The 20830-nt window shown below is 57.2% G+C and overlaps 1 protein-coding gene across 4 annotated transcripts in view; it reads right to left on the bottom strand.

The window, feature by feature from the left end:
• Positions 1–1580: 1580 nt before the first annotated feature.
• The window catches only part of RPS6KA2 (ribosomal protein S6 kinase A2), a 345106-nt gene continuing 325856 nt past the window's right edge, over positions 1581–20830 (bottom strand). For all 4 annotated transcript variants that reach the window (XM_027056471.2, XM_027056474.2, XM_027056475.2 and 1 more), the window contains 7 exons: positions 17743–17832; positions 15564–15722; positions 13922–14083; positions 11406–11482; positions 9240–9357; positions 6448–6585; positions 1581–4735 (listed from right to left, as the gene is read on the bottom strand). In XM_027056471.2, coding sequence (XP_026912272.1) covers positions 4610–4735; positions 6448–6585; positions 9240–9357; positions 11406–11482; positions 13922–14083; positions 15564–15722; positions 17743–17832 — 870 coding nt within the window. In that variant the 3' untranslated portion in view covers positions 1581–4609. The remainder of the gene's footprint in view (positions 4736–6447; positions 6586–9239; positions 9358–11405; positions 11483–13921; positions 14084–15563; positions 15723–17742; positions 17833–20830) is intronic.

Here is a 20830-nt window from a genome sequence, read left to right as displayed (position 1 = left end):
CGCTTGCCTGGAGGACAGCACCAGGGGCCCCCCAGGGGCCAAGGGCAGCCAGCCCTTATCGACTGGGGTCTTTCAGGTGCGGGTGCCCAGCTGTGACCTAGCCCGTCGTGTGTGCCATTCTCCATCACCATGGGGGGACCCGAGGGCAAGGGGGAAGGGCGTGGGCCTGGGGCCACGCTGTTGGCTGCGGGCTCTGACCCCGAGTCTCGGGCCTTCATCCACACACCGGAGACCGTGCAGGGCCGACTCGTCCCCAAAGCCTCCAAAACGTCACCGTTCTTGACATCCTACCTTCGCACCCAGACAAACACGCACACTGAAGACGGCAACACGGACTGTCGCTCTGTGTGATGTGGTGGACAGGATAATGGGCCCTCAGAAGATGTCGTGTCCTGGTCCCCAGGACCCGTGAGTGTGTCAGGTGCTAATCAGCTGACCCTGAAACAGGGAGAGTATCCGCGAGTATCCACGTGCGCTGAGGTCGCCAAGTGTCGTCAAAAGTGGAGGTGGGGGTGGGTGAGGGGAACACACGGGCCTCAGCCCCCTGGGGCTGGCTCTGCGGATGGGGGAAGAGCCAGGGGCCCAGGAACGCGGGAACCCCGGGCCCGGGAAAGGCAGGGCTCTGTTCCGGAAGGCCCCCGAACGCAGTCCTCCGCCCACTTGACTTTGGCCCCAGGACCCAGCCGGGACTTCTCACCTCTGGAGCAGCTGGGAGGGAAGGCTGTTTCACGCCACCAGGTCTGTGCCACGGGGTCAGTGACGGGCGAGGGGGTGCGGGCATATGGTGGCCGCCCTTCCCCCCCCCCCCCCCCCGCCCAGTGTAGCAGGAGGCACAATGTTCATGCGTTTCCCGTGGGCCCTGGAACCCCTGGGCCGGCTCAACACTCCTGCCTGCGCAGAGAGCCTGAGGGTTCCGGGAAGAGTTCCTGGTGCTGCTGGGGAGGCACCTCGGAAGTGGCGGCAGAAAGCTGTGGACGCCCGCGCGTGTGCGCGTCTGGCTTGCGGACACGGGCCGCTCAGCAATGGACCAAACGGGAAGAAGAAATTAGGTCGGACAGCGGCGGACAAGAGCCTAGCTTCTTGTTTTGCTTGTGTGTCAAGAATAGACAGGCGGGAGGAGGCCGGGTGGCTGTGCAGAGAACGGGGACAGCGGGGACACCCCCGGCACCCCCCACCCCCGCACCTGCCTAGCCGGCCACACAGCCGTCCACGTGTCCGGCCGGCACCTGCCCCATCACGCGGCCAGGTTCCGTGTGGAGTGCACGCACGCACGCACTTGTACAAGGCACACGTAAGCACACAATCCGCTTGGGCACACGTGCACACACACACCACACAGCGCACGTGCTCACACACAAGCCGCACGCGCACGCACTGCGTGCCCCCCACCAGCTCTCCACGCGGCTGGGACGGCCATCCCGTCCCGCCCCTCCCCCCCCCCCCAAGGGGAAGCCACCTTCCAGCCGCAGGGGCCGCAGCCGGGACAGAGCGAGGGGGCAGCCGGGGTGAGAAGCGTATCTGCCGACGATAATTGGCAACGACACGGACAGTCCCCAAATTACCGCTCTGCTAGGAAAATATTACACTTCATAAAACTCATGTTTATTCAAAAAAATCTATTCAGAAAGTCTGGAAAGCGTAATAAATATCTGTATAGTGGCCGCCCATCTCCAACATAAAATACAAAGCGTGAACACGGGAATGACCTGTACGCACGGTCACGGGCTTGTAAACAAAGTGCAGAGTCGGGGGCTGGGTGGGAAGCGTGCTCCGCGGAGGCGACCTGCAGCGGCGCTGAGCTCCTGTCTCCCAGGTGACCCCCGGGCTCTGCGAGGCCACGCGGGGTGCACCGCCCGGGCCCCTGCGGTGTCCTCTTCCGTTCTAGAACTTTAAGGACTCTTGGAGAGGCGAAAGGCCACAGGGCCATTTGGAAAGAAAAACAGAGTGCAAATCAAGTTCCTCGTGTCCTGGAGAGACCCAGTCAAAAGCGTGAGGCAAAAATCCCAACGTGCGGCTTCAGGAAGAACACCATTTAATCAACAATACTGGCTAACAGGAAGCACTGTGGTCACTTCAAACGCTGGACAGTCCTCCAAGTGCACGCGCGCGCGTGTGCACACACACACACACACACACACACACACACACACACTGAGGTTACGGACAATCTGACCTAAGGATACAGGTGAGATCTCACTCCTGCCCAAATCTGACTTGGGGCGGCATCTGGCAGAGCCCTCGTGGTGGGGGTGGGTGGGGATGGTGAGTCAGGTGTTTCTGTCAAATGGGGGGGGGGATCTCCAGGTGGGACAGAACCACAATGGGCACCCCGGAGGGACTGCAGTGGCCGGGTAGGTTTTCCGATGACAAAGTCTGTGGTTTTGGGATCCAGAGGGGCTGTGATTCTACATATTGGGGGCGGGGTGGGGGACAGCTATTTAATTCTGTGTGATCTCACCACGTGTGCGAAGCCCACGGAGCCACGCGTGACGGGCGGGGGCGGGGGGTGAACCACACAGGGAGAACTAGATATGATACCTCCCTTCACACACGGCCGCTGCTTATAAAGCACGGCCACTGGCTGATCCGCTCAAGACTCTGACGTGAAGCTGAAAATAGTGACTTCTCCAGGCTGACTTTCTGTCGGAAGGTTTCAAGTATCGCCTCGTTCTGGATAAGCTGAGAAAGCAGAGGTATTTGGCGGACATTCAAGTAACGGGGGTGAGCAGGGGGGTCCCTGGGGTCTCCGCTCAGGGCACGGCTTGGGCGAGGTGAGTCTCGGGGTCCCTCTGCGGCTCTCAGAGTGAGGATGTGGGGCTGTGTGCACGGTGGCCCTGAAGGGGATGACAGGCAGGGGCGGGGGAGCCTGGGAAGCACACACGGGCCACCCCCCTCGGGCCTGCGTCCCTCGCGCATTGGCCTTCGGTGAGCAAACCAGTGAGCCAGCAAACCTCGTGCGGCGGACAGAAGGCGTGATGACCTCGGTTGGTACCTAGGAGGTCAAACCTGTGACCTAAGGGCTGTCCAGTTTTTCCTAAGTTTCTAACAGTCGATACAAGAATCCAGACCCAACACGAAACGGTTGAGGATCAAGTCTTTCTAGCCTTGGGGAACAGCATTTTCTCTTGGGAAACACGAGAGATGCCTAGTGAGGCTTGGTGCGAAACAGACGGGTGAACCTGTCCCCACCCTTTATGTCGTGTGGTGTCTGAGGGAAGGAGAGGGCTCGTGGAATAACGGGAGCTGCTGTAGTACGTTTACCTGGGAGGGTCTGAAAACAACTGGAGAAGGTAAGGGGTCGTGCCCAGAAGGCGACATGTGGCTCTTGTTGGGTAGTTAGCAGAGATGGGGAGGAAGGGAACTAGGAAACACGCCTTCTCGGTGAGACCTGCCTGAGGGCGCCCCGCACCCTACCAGGGCCGCGGGGAGTCACGGCCGGCCCGGGCGCACACGCTCCCCCTCTGCCTGGGCAGTGGTGTCCAGCCTGTCCTGGCCTTCCTGAACAAGGAGTGCCCAGCCCCGCGCTCCACGCCGCGCCCCTCCTGTGCGCACGCACCCCAAGGGAAACATAAGACGTCACCGAAGAACAGAAACACAAATGCAACACAAAAGCACAGCTTCCACAAAGTGCACGGTTGCCCTGGAAATGCCTCCTTCTGCTCCCCTCCAGGCCCCCGCGTGGCGGCCCGGCCTCCGGGCTCCCCTTTGGCTCCCTCCCTCCAGCTCAGGGTTGCCAGCGCCCCGGGAGGGGAGGGGGTCTCCCGTGGGCCAGAGAGAGGAAAGCAGACAGAGAAACCGGTGCTTTGGGAGAGCACGGGGGGCTGACAGAGGGCCGTGGCCGGCTGTCGGGCCTAGAGCTCTGTCTCCGAACCTCCGGGCGGGAGCGCGGACCCCGGCCCTGCAGCCCCTGCCAGCCATCCAGCCGCGGGGGGAACAAGGACACGGGCCGGTGTGTGTGGGTGGGGGGGCACAGGCTGCAGCTGGCTCCTCCCCAAGGACGTGCTGTTCTTGTGAAAAGAGGCTTCCGAGGCAAGGATGCTGCTCGCCGGTTCCGGGCCGGGCTCCCCCCGCTTTCGGGTCTGCGACCCGGGAGAGAACAGCCAACATCTCAGTCAGAGACGAGGGGGAGATGGGACAAGGGCTCTTTGGATCATGTGGAGGGGACCCGGTGCCTAGTCTTGGGTGCCACGTGCCGACCCCGTCCTTCCGGCAACAGGCGAACCAGCCAGCGCGCCCTCCCGGGCCAGTAACAAGGACGCCGGTGTCCGGGTCTGGCCAAGTTGCTGGCTCTGTAACTGGCAAAAATCTCTGTCTCTCAATATAAGCCACGATCGGAAAAGACCTCCAGAGTCCGAAGGGCCCTACGGGCCATCAGCAGGGCGGTGAGCGGTGACACAAGTCGGTCTGGCTTTGCTCGGGGGGAGGAGGCGGGAGGCCGGAGGCGGTGGGAGGTCCCGGGGCCGGATCCCATCCAGGCGGAGCGAGAGAACGTGGAATGAGCGGAGGCGCCCGGGCCCGTGGCCGGGCGGTGGTCACTCCGGTGGCGCCCGTGGCGGGGGCCCAGGCCGCTGCCCGCGAGCCCGAGGACGCTCTGCAGAGCCTGTGGGTACTACAGCCTCGTGGACGTGAGTCTCTTCATGCCCCTGCGCTGCGCCAGGCTGGACGACAGCACGGGCTCCAGCCGCGGCGCCTGCGGGGTTCGGTTCAGGGCAAAGTAGGTGGCGGCCATAGCCCCCTGCAAAGCGAAAGGAAGAGGCGGGTGACCCGCTGCCCGCCCACTCCCGAGGGGGCCCGATCCCCGGCCTCGCTGAGGCCTCGTCTGCGTGCGCACGGCGGGCGTGGACACCCTTCCTGCCGGGCCCCGGGGCGCGGGGCGCGACGTGCTCACTGCACGGTCCACGTGCACTGGGGCCTCGTGAATAACGCGTCTGTCCACCGCCCCGCGCCAGTCCCGAACTATGCCTGTGGCCTGTGACCTGGGGTATTCCAGACGCGCACGGAACCCCAGGATGGGGTCCCGGGCCCCCTCGCCCCGTGCCGTGGTACGTTGCCACACCAGCAGGACTTTGGGAGACCCGAAAGGGCTGACCCTGACGTCTGGCCGTGGTGTGGCCTCAGTCCTTCCTGAGAAGCTCCAGGCAGCCGCTGCCCAGCATGTGAGGCAGAACCTGCTCGTTCCTGCGGTGTAGACCCCCCCCCCCACCGGTTCTCTGGATGCCCCCCAGTCTATCTGGTTTGCCCAGCGGGGTGTGGGTGAATCACGACCCAGGTGGCCAGAAGCCACTGCCTTGCCACGGTTACGTGCAATGACACGTGGCTTCCATCAGAACAGTTGTACCGGAAGGTCAGGAGAACCAAGGCTGGGATCGCCGGATGGCAAGGGTCGATGGAGGGACATGAGTTAGACGAGCAGCTATTCTGTCCGCTAAAACCCTTTGATCCCTGGGGGGACACTCTCACTGCTGCTGGCCGCGTCCTGATGGCGTTCCCTCCACAGCCTTGTGTCTCTTTCGCGGGCGTCGGGACACGCTCGCTTAGGGGGCGCAGCCAGACTGCACGTTGCGTGTCCTGTGGGACACGTCCCAGGAAGCCGAGGGAAGCAGGTGAACGGCGGGGTCAGCAGACCACCGCATTGGGGCCCAGCCCAGGGCCCCCGCTCTTGTAGATAAACTTCTACTGAAACACAACTGCATCCATCCACCTGCATATCGTTTCTGTGCTACGGCAGGACATCCGAGGCGTAGTGACAGAGACACCTGACTCGAAAAGCCTCAAATGTTCACAGTCTGGGCCTCTACAGACAAGTCTGCAGGCCTCTGATCCGGAATTGAGGGCTGGGGCGCCCGGGTGGCTCGGTCAGTTAAGCGACCGACTCTTGATCTCGGCTCGTGATGTCATGCTCTGTGGGATCGAGCCCCACCTTGGGCTCCGTGCTGGCAGTGTGGAGCCTGTTGGGGATTCTCTCTCTCTCTCCGCCCCTCCCCTGCTTGTGTGCTCCCACCCCCACCGCCAAAATAAATAAACATTAAAAAAATCATTAGAATGAAGGGCTTTGGAACCTTGAATTGGTACAGATGTAAGACTCCGTCCACCTCCCTCTCTCCCTCCTTCTCTCCCACTCTCCACCCCATTTGTCTGTCTGTCTGTCTCTCTCCCACTTTCTCTCCGTCTCTGTCTCATATGCACACGGGTGCGTACACACACGCACACAATGAAGCTGTTCAGGGTTGTTCACAGACGTGGTAGCTTATTCAGAGCTTTGCATGTGGTGGCTCGTCGGTGAAGAAACATGTGGAAGTAAGAAATGAGGGATACGTGCTGCGCCTGTGATCGGTTCCCCACCTGGCCCCCACACTGTGATTTCTTCGGGTGAACTGGGAGGTCTCAGGGCCACGCCTCTGTGTTCCCCACCCCACTGTTGTGCCCCCCCCGACCATCTGTTGGTACCTTCACCAGGTGGGCGTCCTGTCTGCTGAGCTGGTTTTGGGACAGGTACTCTCTGTTCACGATCCATGGGTGTTTGAGAACTTGAACTGCCGTCAGGCGCTGATGAGGGTCCACGTGGAGCATCTTGGATACGACATCCTGTAAGGGCAGATCACAGGGAGGGGAAAGGGAGGATGATCGAAGCTGATTCAAACAGGCTCCTGAGTAAAATTCCTTTGTTTCCTCTCACGGCAAGACCTCACCGTTGTTCCGGCCGATTCTTAGCATTTGGGGGGTCACGTGTTCACGTTCAGCTTTTAAAGTATGTGAGTGATTTTTAAATCTTAATTATCATCCACTTGGTGGCTCATTCCAGGCTTATAGCGGATGAAAGGTTTTACATCCGAAGAGAACTCAAACGTGGAAATGTTAAATGGTGCATATAATGTAATGAAATGGTATTTTAGTCAAAATGATATCCTTCCAAAGGGAGAAGCAAAATAATGATTGTCCCACAGATTTAAACCAGTTATAACACTGGGTGCAGGGGCGCCCGGGTGGCTCAGTTGGCTAAACGCCTGACTTCGGCTCAGGTCATAATCTCAAGGCTCCTGAGTGGGAGCCCCGTGTTGGGCTCTGTGCTGACCGCTCAGAGCCTGGAGCCTGTTTCCGATTCTGTGTCCCCCTCTCTCTCTACCCCTCCCCTGCTTGCACTCTCTCTCCCTCAAAAATAAATAAACGTTAAAAAGAAAACAATGGGTGTAGTTACATTTAAGTATAACTATCCATAAACATTTGCTATAAATAATCACCAGCCATGGAATTGACAATCTGCAGCCATTACATGTGTCCGACAGGCTAACAATGTCCAACAGAGGTAATTTTTTCTTCTTTTTTTCCTTTTCCTTTTTTTTTAATGCTTATGTATTTTTGAGAGACAGAGCATGTGTTGGGCAGGGGCAGAGAGAGGGAAACACAGAATCCGAAGCAGGCTCCAGGCTCCGAGCTGTCGGCACAGAGCCCGACGTGGGGCTCGAACCCATGAACCATGAGATCGTGACCTGAGCCGAAGTCGGACGCTTAACTGACTGAGCCAGCCAGTGCCCCAGACGTAATTTTCTTATTTGACTATAAGGTAATAACAATAAAAAGTCCTCCAAGTAGCTTAAAGACAAAGCTCCCGTTTATGCCACACATCGCAATACACGTACACGTGTGCACACACAGTTACGGCTGTGATTGGTATCTGCATAGCGTTCATGAGACTGTCTTCACGTGCTCGATGCACCTGTTCTCAAGAGTCATCGGGACTGGCCTTGGGGGAAGGACCTCTGCTGCGACCTCTGCCATCACCTCCACCATGACCTCTGTCGTCACCTCCACCATGACCTCTGTCATCACCTCTGCCATGACCTCTGTCGTCACCTCCACCATGATCTCTGCCGTCACCTCCACCATGACCTCTGTCATCACCTCTGCCATGACCTCTGCCGTGACCTCTGTCATCACCTCCATCACCTCCACCATGACCTCTGTCGTCACCTCCACCATGACCCCTGTCATCACCTCCATCATGACCTCTGTCGTCACCTCTGCCATGACCTCTGTCATCACCTCCACCATGACCTCTGCCATCACCTCCACCATGACCCCTGTCATCACCTCCGCCATGACCTGTCAGCACTTCCACAATCATCTCTTCTGCTGACTTCACCATCTTCCCCATTCCCTCTGCCATCTACTCCATCACCTTCTCCATCATCACCCCCACCATCATCGCCATCATCTTTCCACCATCTCTGCCATCCCCTCCGCCATCTCCGTACGAGGTCACACAGTGACGATGATGGCAGCACTGAAATCAGAACCCCAGATCGTCTACCCATTTCACAGGAACACAGGAAACGGAAAGTCGATACTCCTTCTTACTAGTGGTCAGGTGATCATTTACTATTTAATTAGAGAGGAGTTGATGATCTCAACTGAAAAAGACGAAGTCTGACGTTTCCTTAAACAAGGCTGGTCCAAAATGGCGAGGCTACCGAGAAGCCCCAGTGCGAAGTATTTGAAAACAACAGAAACACATCTCTGTCCCAGAGTTGTCCTTGATCAGTCTGTGATCATTCAGGGCCGCCATTTCACGACATCACCAGAAGCGTGAGGGTTAATTTTATGGGTCAACTTGTCTAAGCCACGGTTCCCGGTGTTTGGCCGAACCCCAGTCTAGATGATGCTGTGAAAGTCTTACTTAGACAAGATTGACACTGAAATCTGTCAGCTTGTAGTAATGACCCTTCATGGTGTTGGTGGGCCTCATCCAATCAGGGGAAACCCTGAAGATTAAAAAGACAGAGGTTCCCCTAGGAAAAGGGATGTCAGCCAGCAGAAGGGCTTTGCCCTAGAGCTACGAGACCAGCTCTTCCCGGAGTCTGCAGTCTGCTGACTCTGTAGACTGGAGACTTATCACATGTCACTTCCACAGTCACATGAACTGATCTTAAGAATAAATCTCTCTCTCTATCTCCGTATCTGCCTATCCACATGGAATCCAATGAATTCCATAGAATCTGTATCTGCCTGTCCACATGGAGTCCAATGGATTCTATTTCTCTGGAGAACCCCAGGGCACCAAGACTGTGGGACACGTGAGAAGCTTTGCGAAAAAGAATTTTTCAACTGAGAAGCTAAAAAAAAAAATCTACGAGATAAAACACATGTGTTATTTCTATGAAGGGTCTCCCCTAGCTTCCTCGCAAACGGAGCGGTCACTAGAGTCCCCACCCTAAGCAGAGAGAGCGCTGGGAAGCACTCACCTTTGCCGCATCAGAGACGGAGTCCCAGTTCCCCCCAGAAAGGGCATATTTCCCACTGCCGATCCTCGCCAAAATCTCCTCGGGAGTGTCATCGGGGCCGTTTGCAAAAGGGGTAAATCTGTGCAATGAGAGAATTCAGGTAAAATGAACCTCTGCTGTACGACCTACGGTGAAGTTCACAGCTAGATGTTGCCCCTGCCTTGTTGAGAATAGCTCTTTCTTTGCCGCCGTGCTCCAAATCCAGAATCGGGAAAGCGTTACTTATTTCTTCTTTTTTTAAAATTTTTTTTTTATGTTTATTTATTTTTGAGACAGAGAGAGAGCATAAACGGGGGAGGGTCAGAGAGAGAGGGAGACAAAGAATCTGAAACAGGCTCCACGCTCTGAGCTGCCAGCACAGAGCCCAACGCGGGGCTCGAACTCACAGACCGTGAGATCATGACCTGAGCCGAAGTCGGACACTTAACCGACTGAGCCACCCAGGCGCCCTGCGTTACTTATTTCTTAATGCTACGTCCCTCTTCCATACTTGGCCAATGCTGTAGGTCAATAAGGCAAGTGCAGAAAACTCTGTGGACCCCAGCACGAGCTCCCTGGACCATTTCTGGACCCCTGGGGACACTGTTAGGGTGGTTTGTCCGGTCACTCGTTGAGACCGTGGCAGAGAGCCTGAGATTTGAAGTCTGAGACCCATGGTTGGTCTATTACCAATTCCAGTTCTCAAACAAATTGTTTTTTGAAAGAGAGAGAGAGAGAGTGAGTGGGGAGAGGAAGAGTGAGAGAGAATCTTTTTTTTTTTTAAAGAATTTTAATGTTTATTTATTTTTGAGAGAGAGACTGAGCGTGAGTGGGATACAGGCAGAGAGAGACACACACACACAGAATCCGAAGCAGGCTCCAGGCTCCGAGCTGTCAGCACAGAGCCCGACATGGGGCTTGAACTCACGGACGGCGAGATCATGACCTGAGCCGAAGTCGGATGCCCAACTGACTGAGCCCCCCAGGCGCCCCAATTTCTTAAGACTCAGTTGCAAATAGGCAGGATAATACATCGCGGGGATCTACAGAGACACTACACAATGCGTCGGCACTTGCCGCGTTGTGTTATCGTATCACCTCCCACCATAGACCGGGGCATGCCAAGAAATGCCTTCCTGGAAAAGGAATTCTGTGTGAATCTCGTGACACTTGGTCTTAGTGGCAAAGTTTGCGGTCTGAGATTTACGTACACACAACGCGAGTATCAGAAGATCACAGAGCGATCCCACTCTGGATTCGTAGGGTCCTAGACCTTTAAGGCTGGAGTCCTAACGTGTCACACAGTGCCTTCCTTTTCATTTAAAAGTGAGGGGAGTGAGGCCAGTAGAGGAAGGAGCCCAGCCCAGAAGCAGAGCTGGCGAGGGCAGACCCTGGATCGGAAGGGGCGTGGCGGGCCCGACCCTCCTTCCATCATGGCAGGCGTGTCGTCCGGTGGCCACGCAAATCAGTCACCTGCCTTTACCTGGCTGCCTTCCTCGAGGTGCTCTCTGACCAGGAATGTTTACGGGTGCTTCCTAACTCAAGGGGATGTTCTTAAGGGGCGATGTGCGTGACCTTTTAAGGGGGCGGTGTGGTGCAATGGAGAATATGGACACGTGGTCAGAGGCTTGGGATTTTTCCTGATGAGCTGAGTTCTGTGCTCAGCTCCCTAATTCTGGAGATACATCTGAAAGGAAACAGGGGTGCCCGGGTGGCTCAGTTGGCTGAGCGGCCGACTTCAGCTCAAGGTCAGGATCTCACGGTTCATGGTTTCAAGACCCGTGTTGGGCTCTGGGCTGACAGCTCGGAGCCTGGATCCTGCTTCGGGTGCTGTGTCTCCCTCTCTCTCTGCCCCTCCCCTGCCTGTGCTCTGTCTCTCTCTCTCTCTCTCTCAAAAATAAATAAACAGTAAAAAAAAAATGTAAAGAAAACATAAAGCTGACTTTCTTATCCCTGCTCTTTATTTGTCCTGGAAGGGCTAAGGAAGCCTGAAAGCATTCACCCAGGACCTGCGAGTGTGTGTCCCCACCCGAGCACGGGGCAGGGCTGACCCTGGGCCCGGACGGGACAGCCCCTGACACCTCTGCCTTGTGATGGCTCGGGTGCGCGTGCCGTCGCGTGCTGACGCCCATGGGAGGCGCGCATTACCCTGCCAGCATGGTGTAAAGCAGGGTCCCCAGACTCCAGATGTCACACGCTGCGTCATAGCCTTGTCGCTTCAGGACCTGCAGGGGAAAAGCAGGAGATGGGTGAGCACTGGGGAGGAAATTTCAAGCTCCCAGCGTGCTGTTCTGACGGGATGATGGGCTGGGCAGGTGGGGGACGGGGGACGTCTTCAGGGCAACTGTCGTTTATCAACGCAAAGTCAACCGTGGCGCCTGGCAGTAGGGCTCCCCAAGGACCAGGGCACACACAGGAACCACAGTTCTTGCCAGATCCACTGACACGCAGACTGAAAAGGAAAGACTTTTTAAAGGAACTTTAAAGACATTATGGCAAAACGTACATAGCATAAAACTTACCGTCTTTTAAGAAGCATTTTTTTAATGTTTACTTACTTTTGAGACAGAGAGAGACAGAGTGCAAGTGAGGGAGGGGCAGAGAGGGAGGGAGACACAGAATCCGAAGCAGGCTCCAGGCTCCGGGCTGTCAGCACAGAGCCCGACACGGGGCTTGAACCCACGAACCTCGAGATCATGACCTGAGCTGAAGTCGGACGCTTAGCGGACGGAGCCCCCCAGGCGCCCCTAGAATTTACCATCTTAATCAGTTTTAGGAGTACGGTTCAGTTACTCAAGCGTTCCCAGCATCCACCTCCAGAACTCTTCTCTCTTGCAAAATTGCAACCAACTCCCATCACACACTGGCTCTCTGTGCCCCGCCCCCAGCCCTCGCCCCCACCCTCCTTCTCCTCCTCCGGTCTTCTCTGCGGATTTGGCTGCTTTAGGGACCTCATGTAAGTGGAATCATGCAGTAATTACGCTCTTCTGCCTGCGGATCACACACAACGTAACGTGCTCGAGGTTCATCGTGTTGAGGCGTGGCACGGGGTGTCCTTCCTGTTCAAGGCTCATAACCCACTGGAAAACATGCCACATTCTGTGCAGGCATTCAGCCACTGACGGACACGTGGGTGGCTCCCACCTTTGGTGAACAGGGCTGCTGAGAACACCGGTGGGCGAATATCTGCTCTTGTCTCTGCTTTCAGAAACACTGGGCACGGGCGTGACCGCACCGCGTGGTGAGCCTATGTCTAGTTTTTTGAGGAGCGGTTAAAACAGAAGAATTCACGCGTCCTAGGATTGCATACTTCCGTGGAAGACGATGCTCTGATAGATTTATAGTTGAGAACAGTAAGGAAAGCAGCATAAATGCTCACGGATTACTGTACATTACGGGGTTTAGCATCAAACACGGAGGACTGTGTCCGATTGTCTTCGACACGAGGGCAAGGACCCCGTCTTCCCGTGTTTGCAACGCGGACCCTGTGGGCTGTGCCGGGAACGCGGTTGGTGGCCAACCAGCCGGCACACGCAAATGAACCGAATGTTCGTCGTTCAAGCCCTGTCTCCACTGGCTGAGCGACCTTCAAAAGTCACTTGAACCCACTGAGCCTGTTTTTTTTCTTAATCTATGAAGTGTGGCTAATAGTATTCACCCTGTGTACTTCGTACGGTGTATCAAGATAGAAGTAAAAAATACCGGTGAAAATGCTTTGGAGATGATAAAGCAATAGACCAATTTAAGATAGTCTATAATCGCTAAAATCAATACCATCAATATTATTTCTGATCAGATAACGCAGCAATAGAGGCTATTAAGCAGATTATTTCAAAGGGGCCCCAGGTAGCATCTGGGTGACCCCAAAATGGCCTTGTGTCCCACGCTGTATCTCGACTCAGCACCCTGCCTTCCTCACCACCCTGGGGCGGGGAGGGGGGGCTACCTCTCAGCTCGCAGAGCCACCACTAGGTGCCAGCCTGCCTCCACCAGCAGCCAGAAGGATCCACACAGAATCCAGATATAGCACCTGCTCTCCTTCTTGACCCCTCATTCCACCAGCCCTGTCCTGCTTGACCGGCCTCTCAGGTTTTGTTGCCAAGTTTCTAGAAAGCAAGAAACTGGGTTTGTCTTCATGGACACATCAGTGACTTCGGAGCCTAACAAAACCATCCCCGGGAGCCCGGGAAGGTGGAAATGTACCCGAGGCCGTTGCTGAGATCATCTGACCCACTGGGTGCCGGCCAGGAGCCCTCCCCTGCAAGTCGCCGTGGGCGTCGTGTGACATTCCACAGCGGCCGGCCGGCGTCTGCTGTGGGCCACAGTCTGGAGCAGCATCTGGCACAGAGGAGACCCACAGACACGCAGCTCCCCCCCCCCCCCCCGCCCCTCCGTCTGTGCAGCTGTAGGTAGGTTTCTGATCACAGGGGACCCGTTAGCGCCCTTCCGGGCAGCAGGACACTCCGACCGCATCATATCTCAGCGACTCCCAGCAAACACTCGGGTTTGACCCACACGGTCTACCGCACAGTCCGATTTCACATAAAAACATCACCATGAAAAGCGTGACAAACCGGAAACTAAAACGGTAAGGTGAGGGTGCTTGAGCAAGATCCCCCTTTGCAGTGGGGGAGGGCGCGCCTCTGCGGGCTCGGAGGTCTTACCTCCGGGGCGACAAAGTTTGCCGTGTAGCAGGGTGTCATCAACAGCCCGTTCTCAGCTCGAAGCTGCTTGGCGAACCCAAAGTCGCAGATGCGGATGGACTCAGGGTTTCCAGACTCGTCCATGTACAGAATGTTACTCGGCTTCAGGTCTCGATGAACAACCTGGAAAGGCAGCAGGCCCGGGACGGGGCAAGAAAGGGAAGGGGCGATGCGTTCAGAAGACCGGGGTTTAGACTGGGGCTGACCTGCAGGGGGCGGGGGGGGGGGTGTTCCCTCCTCTCTTCCTCTCGCGTTGACGCTCAGACCGGGGGGGGGGGGGCCCACTAGAAACCTCTTTGGTGGCGAATGAATATTTCAACGAGTAAGTAAATAAGCAGCTACCTAAGCTGAGAGCATCACACGCGGTGAGTTCAGGTGATGTGGATGAAAAGACCTCTACAGGTACGTGTTTATCGTGTGCCCACCACGCTCCAGCGTGGTGAGGGGTTAGGCACACCATAGAGCGAGGCAGACACGGGACGTGTGACCACGGACAGGCCCTGGCGATCGGCAGGAGCCCTACAGCTGCCCCTGTGCTGAGGGAGCCGCGGGGCTCCAAGCACGAGGGACAGGGTCGGCCAAAGTTGTCATCACATCTCAGAGCAAAGCAGCTACCTGGGGCACGCGGCGATTTTTCTGAAGGGGACAGAGGCCGACTGGGAGCACACGTGTGTGTCTGTACACAGCCTGGAAGCTGCACTGTCCTGTTAAAACCCAGGCACGGGGTATAGGAGGGAGGTTGAAGGGACACCGGCGGGCAGCCAGCCGGGTTTACGGAGACCCTGAGGGCAGGGGAGCAGGAGACTCTGGGTCCATCACCCCCCTCATTCAAGAGACGCCAGTCTGGAAAAACCATCGTCCAAAGGGTCTCCTCTGGGGTTCTGGGAAAATGCTCCCTACTCCCGGACCTCCGGGTGACCACCGAACAGGCTTGCCGTGTGGGCCCAGAAGGGCATCGTCCTGTTCGGAGGCGGCTGCATTTTAAACGCTTACGACCACCCGTGTGGGGCTGGCCGGGGGAGCACCGTCTGCCTCACAGGAAGGGCCGAGAGGACGGGGGCTGGAGCAAGGCGTGGGGCCACGCGGCCACCCCCAGCCAGGCAGCCTGGGGCTGCGAGCGCGGGGTCTGGAAGCCCAGAGCCGGGCGGGACCCTGTCCCTGTCACTCCCTCTGTGCGACCAGCCCCAGGCAAGATACTTCACCTTCCTGTGCTCTGGCCTCCCGGGTCTGTCCGGGACTGCAGACGTGGAGGGCGCAGAGCAGCGTGTGGAAGACGGGGATGCGGCGGGAAACCTAGCCCTTACTGTTGTTTCACCTGCGGAATTCCTTTGTGTTGGTGCAGGAATTCAGTTCTAAGAGCAGGTGATGGAAACTCCAAAATTCCCCTTTACCAAGCCCACCTACGTTTTTCTGTATAACCGGTCCAGGTAAACGTAATGTCTCCGGCTGGCTGGCTCCCCGGGACGCGGCATGTGCCTCGACCTTGGCCCCCGCGGGGGCAGGTGTGAGGCAGAAGGAAGCCGAGTCCCCCCCCCCCCCACTCCCTCCCGATCCGCGGTTCCTGCTCTGACGCGGCCCCTCCCGGGGAGGATGGCGGGCTCACCCCCTGCGAGTGGAGGTAATCCATGGTCCTGGTGATGATGCACAGCACGTCGCTGGCCTCCCGCTCCGAGAAGTGTCGCTGTCGCAGGATGCGGTCCAGGAGCTCCCCGCCACGCATCAGCTCCGTCACCAGGTACACGAACTTGCCGTCGTCGTAGACCTGGGAGGCGGAGACAGGGGCGCACGGACCTCAGGGCCCACGCAGGGACCGCGGCCGCCGTGCCCCCTCGCCAGCCAGCCTGCCGTGAGGGGAAGGGCCGCCCTGGACGGGGCGGAAGCCGGTGCACGGGCTGGGGGTTCAGTGCCCGGCACCCCCCCCGACCCCTGCCGGGTGTCAAAAGAAGGCTTCTGGTGAAAATGAGCCAATGGCCATTCCAGTCACACCCGACGCGGTTCTTAGGAAAAGCCGGCTTTAATAATCTGCCGCAAAGCAGGGAATGAGTCAGCGAGGCCAAGAGCTTGCAAGGGCGAGGTTTGAGTGGAAATGAATTGTGGGGGTCTCGCTCCCCTCTCTGCTGGGGAATTAGGGGACAGCACTGTGCTGCTGTGGGTCTCCGGGGCCGAGCTCTGCAGACTTTACTGGGCACACCACTTGGGGTGGGGGAGGGTTGTCGTCAGCAGGCAGGGTCTGGCCCAGCAGGTCTGGGTCACGTCCAAGCAGCCCCCAGGGGCCCTCTGTCCCGCTGCACCGTAGACAAGACGCACCCAGACGCCAGAATCCAGAACGGGAGGGGCGGGGAGGCACAGAGAACCCACCGCATGGCAGCCGCACTTTTATGGCCGAAAAGCAACGGAAAAGGAGAGCTTCGTCAAACCACCTTCACGCTCAGGAACTTAGAAACACCACGGCCAAGGGGTGCCTGGCTGGCCCAGTCGGTGAAACGTCGGACTCTGGATTTCAGCTCAGGCCGTGATCTCACGGTTCGTGAGTTTGAGCCCCGCGTCGGGCTCTGCGCCGACAGCACGGATTCTCTCTCTGGCTCTCTCTGCCCCTCCCCTACTCGTTCTCTCTCTCCTTCTCAAAGTAGGTAAATAACATCAAAAAAAAAAAAAAAAAAAAAAACCCAAAACACCCCACAACAGCCAAAAACTCCTCTGCCCTTGCTCTTTTCGTGACACGCCTGTGTGGACACAACCAGCCTGCCTACAGGCGTGCCCGGGCATTGAGAAGAGCCTCGTGGAAATGGGGCAGATCCCCCACAAACGAGCACTTGTGAGCTCACAGATCAGCGAGTTTCCAGAACAAATCGCTGAAACGATTTGCCTGACTCTGAGCTCAATACAAGCTGTAAAGGTAACTTGGGTGTATTTGTTTCCAGTTCATGAACCCAGAACATGCTCTACTTTGGAGAATGTGCTTATGAAGGTATCACCAGCTGGGGACCTCTCACCCCAACAGGGTGGAAGTGGCTTGGAAACCTTAGGGGGTTTTCACATTAGCTGCTTTGCGCTTGTGGATCTTAACATATAAATAAAAACCGAAATGCAGAGAGCCCCGAACGGTGCAGGGGACCCGGTGACGGGGACCCAGAGGGACAAAGCCAGCGTTTGCTCTACTCTTGTCAACACAGGTGCCTGTTTCACATGTGCCTCCGAATTCGGTCGGCATTTTGCAGCCCTCCTGCTCCAGGAGCCGACGGGGCCTGGAGGGAGCTCCAAGTGGCCCCAAAATCTTAAGGTTTGGGGGTGGGGACAGTGGAATCACTCGGGAGTGTGAGGGTGCAGGTGGGCGGGTGAAAGCTCCCTCTCCCCTCCGGCCCCACCCTGCGGCCCCGGGCTCTGTGGTGTCCTTCCAGTGGGGAGGACCCCTGCTCCCCTCCCTCTCCCAGGCCAGCAGGGGTGGAGGACGCTGGGAGGAGCCCCAGGGCCAGAGCTCCGGATCCGGGGTCTCAGATCTGACCCAGCCCCATCTCATCCACTCCATGCTCTCGTTTCTGCTACGTTCAGGAATGGCCCAGTCTGCACCAGCTATCCTGCCCTTTACATGACACTCTCTCTGATTTGGGAGGGGGCCGCTGTCCCGGGGACTCGGGCTCACAGGTGCCGAGGGACCTGGAGGTGCACGCGGCAGAGGCTGGCACACACTCGTGGGGGCAGGAACAGTCGCTGGACCGCGGAGAAAGCCACCCCCAGAGAAACACGCCGACACGCGACACGGCAGCCGTGTGAAGCTCACTCACGTCTTTGAGCGTGATGATGTTCGGATGCTGTCCGTATCTCAGGAGAATCTCGATCTCTTCCGAGGGGTCTCTTTTACTCTTATCGATGATCTGGAATGAGCAGAGCACCTGACGTGAGGCTCCCGGGCAGCGTGTGCTGGCTCGGACCCTTTCTGCCTTCCCTTCGCCTCCAGCTCACACCCACAGGACACCTTACAGTCGCCTGGATGTTCGTGGCAATCCTCCCTGACGACGAGCACCAGGGCGACACTTACAAAAAGCAGGCACGAGCCTCAGACAGAATGCTAAGCTACTGCAGGGCGGGTGGAGAGGGGTGGGCTCGGGGAGCTCACTCAGGCACCACATAACGGAAGGTGCTTCTCCACTAGATGGCGGGCTCCGGGTGGGTGGCCTGTGCTCGTTGCTCGTCCAAAATGAGCCCCCGGCTGCCGCCCGGCGTCTCTTAGCCTTACTCTGCGGCTACGCGCTGGCAACAAAGTGTGGCCAAGTGCATGGCTCTCCCCAGGGGGCACGGGGCTGGCGTGCACGCTGAATCGGCCACTATGGCTCACACACGCAAATGTCCTCCCCTCCGCAACCCAGCACCTGCAGCCCACGTTGTGGGCTAGCAGATAAAATCCTTCCACCCGTGAAAACAGATGGCCTCCGACGACAGGACGAGGTGTTATGAGCAGTGCCCCTATTTTTTTTATTTGAGAGAGAGAGAGAGAGAGGGAGAGAGAACACAAGTGTGTCTGAGTGGGGAAGAGGTACAGAGAGAGAGGGAAAGAGACAAAAATCCCAAGCAGGCCCCGCTCTCAGCACAGAGCCCGATGTGGGGCTCGATCCCACGACCCTGGGATCATGACCTGAGCCGAAATCGAGAGTCAGATGCCTAACCGACTGAGCCACCCAGGCAGCCCTGCATCTTGGCTCTCAAGCCCACAGCCAAGCTCCGAGGACCCTGGTGCCCCAGGACTGTGAGCCCCGTGACAGGCGTTGTTACACAAACAAAAAGTTAAGCTCCCTCCCTTGACACATTTTTCTCGTCTTGCTACATTTAATTCCACTGGAGTTCTAGCTCGGACCCCAGGATTACTTCTGTGATGGAAAGAAGCTAATGCATCGTCCCAAGGGAGAGCCTTTGTGAAGGCTCATTTGGCAGGGGTGGGGGTCCTTAATACACGGCTTGGTGGGACGTGAGCTGGCCGGGCCCTGGCACCCCTTCTGCTCCAACGGCCCGCAGGGATGTACGGTCTCTCTGGTCTGTGACCTTCTCTTTGAAATCGGAGACGGTTGAAATACATTACTGGATTTTTGAAAAATTAGTGGCTGATGCATTTCTTTTCAAAGAAGATTTCATAATGAAAAAATGTATTCTTAGCATAGATCTGTTTGATCACTCTCATGATGGCGTGGGATGTGGGAAAACTTTTCTCTACTGCCCGTGGCCCGGGGGTGGGGGGACAGCCAGCAGCTACAGGGCCAGAGGGGGTGGCTGTGGGGACCGTCAGCCGACAGTAGCTGGGGCCTTTACCTTCCTCAGTCCTGTGGCATCTCTCGCGGAGGAGCCGACCTGAAGCCAGAAGGCAAGGCAGGGAGGTGGGGAGGTGGGTGTGCAGGGGAGGTGGGCACCCTGCCCGGAGGGGAAGCCGGGACCAGCAGTGGCAGGCACAGGACCCGGCGGCCGCCCTCCTGGCTCTCCACCATCTCCCCGACCTGGGCAGGGCTGGCCTGCGTCCCCCCGGCTGCAGGCTCCGGGCTGGCCCCGTGTGTCGATCCTAACCCTTGTCAGCAAGTCCTGGCTGCTTTTAGCCACAAATCTTTTTGTCTTCACAGAGATGCTTAGCCGTGAGGCCCGACAACTGGTCCCCGAGCGCGAGCTGCAGTCTGTGCTGGGGGAAGGCAGAGCCCAGAAAGAGGTTCGAGCACACTGTTTAGACACGTCTAGGAATGAATCTCCTCCCTGCAGGATTGGTTTCTTGGGACTGGCATTGTTAGACTTGCTTCTGGTCCAAGAAAATGCTGGTGGCTCAAGTTCCTTATTCTGAGAATATACTGCTTTATAATCTTCCTGAGGCAACGGAAGAAGGGACTCTCCGCATACGTGCTGGCGAGCCAGGCCTCCTCCCTCCCAAGCTGATGCTCAGGTAATCCTGACGGAACACGGAGGAGGCGTCGGGACGCCCACCCTGTCTCCTTCTCATCCAGCAGCGGCCGCAGACAGCAAGCGGGGCACTGCCTGGGGGGGTCGGCCACCCACCCCGGCCAGTGAGCGAGCCGTCCTCGGTGCCGCTCTCTAGCCAGCTGGGCACTTGCGGGGCTAAGTCAGTGCGCCAGGCAGTGCCGGGCACGGGAGGGCTCCCTCCACAGGCGGAGCTCACAGGTACCAACCAAGAGCATTGCCTGCCTGCCTTCCTCCTTCCTTCCTTCCTTCCTTCCTCCCTCCCTCCCTCCCTTCCTTCCTTCCTCCTTCTCCTTCCTTCCTTCTTCCTTTTCCTTCCTTCCTCTCCCCTTTCTTTCTCTTTTTCTTTCCTTCTCTTTCCTCCCTTTTTCTTTCTTTCTTTCTTTCTTTCTTTCTTTCTTTCTTTCTTTCTTTCTTTCTTTCCTTTTCCTTCTCCTTCCTTCCTTCCTTCCTTCCTTCCTTCCTTCCTTCCTTCCTTCCTTTCATTTTCTTTCTCTTTTCTCCCTTTGTTTTCTTTCTTTCTTTCTTTCTTTCTTTCTTTCTTTCTTTCTTTCTTTCTTTCCTTTCTCTCTGTCTCTCTCTTTCTCTCCTCCTTTCTTTTTACTCATGGCTCTTGAACTCACGACCCCAAGATCGAGACCCTCATGTTCCAACTGAGCCAGCCAGGCTCCCCTTGTGTGCATTTTTATTTCTGGCTACCGAAGAGAGGCCTAAGGCCTCATGGTGATCAGCATGGTTTCCCTCTTCCTTTCCATCTCTGCACATCTCCACCTTCCCCTTCCCCGGCTCCCTCCACAAGCACCCCTCCTGGGACACTGACTCCTGTGGGGAAAAGGGCTTTATGATGAGCATGCGGTGGGGGGCTCACAGGCCTGAACAGCCCCTCGAGGCGGGGTATTTCCCTGACTTGTCCCAAGGATCAAT

This window comes from Acinonyx jubatus, chromosome B2 (assembly GCF_027475565.1).
Source record: "Acinonyx jubatus isolate Ajub_Pintada_27869175 chromosome B2, VMU_Ajub_asm_v1.0, whole genome shotgun sequence".
Taxonomy (NCBI): Eukaryota; Metazoa; Chordata; class Mammalia; order Carnivora; family Felidae; genus Acinonyx; species Acinonyx jubatus.
This window is presented reverse-complemented; position numbering and strand designations above follow the sequence as displayed.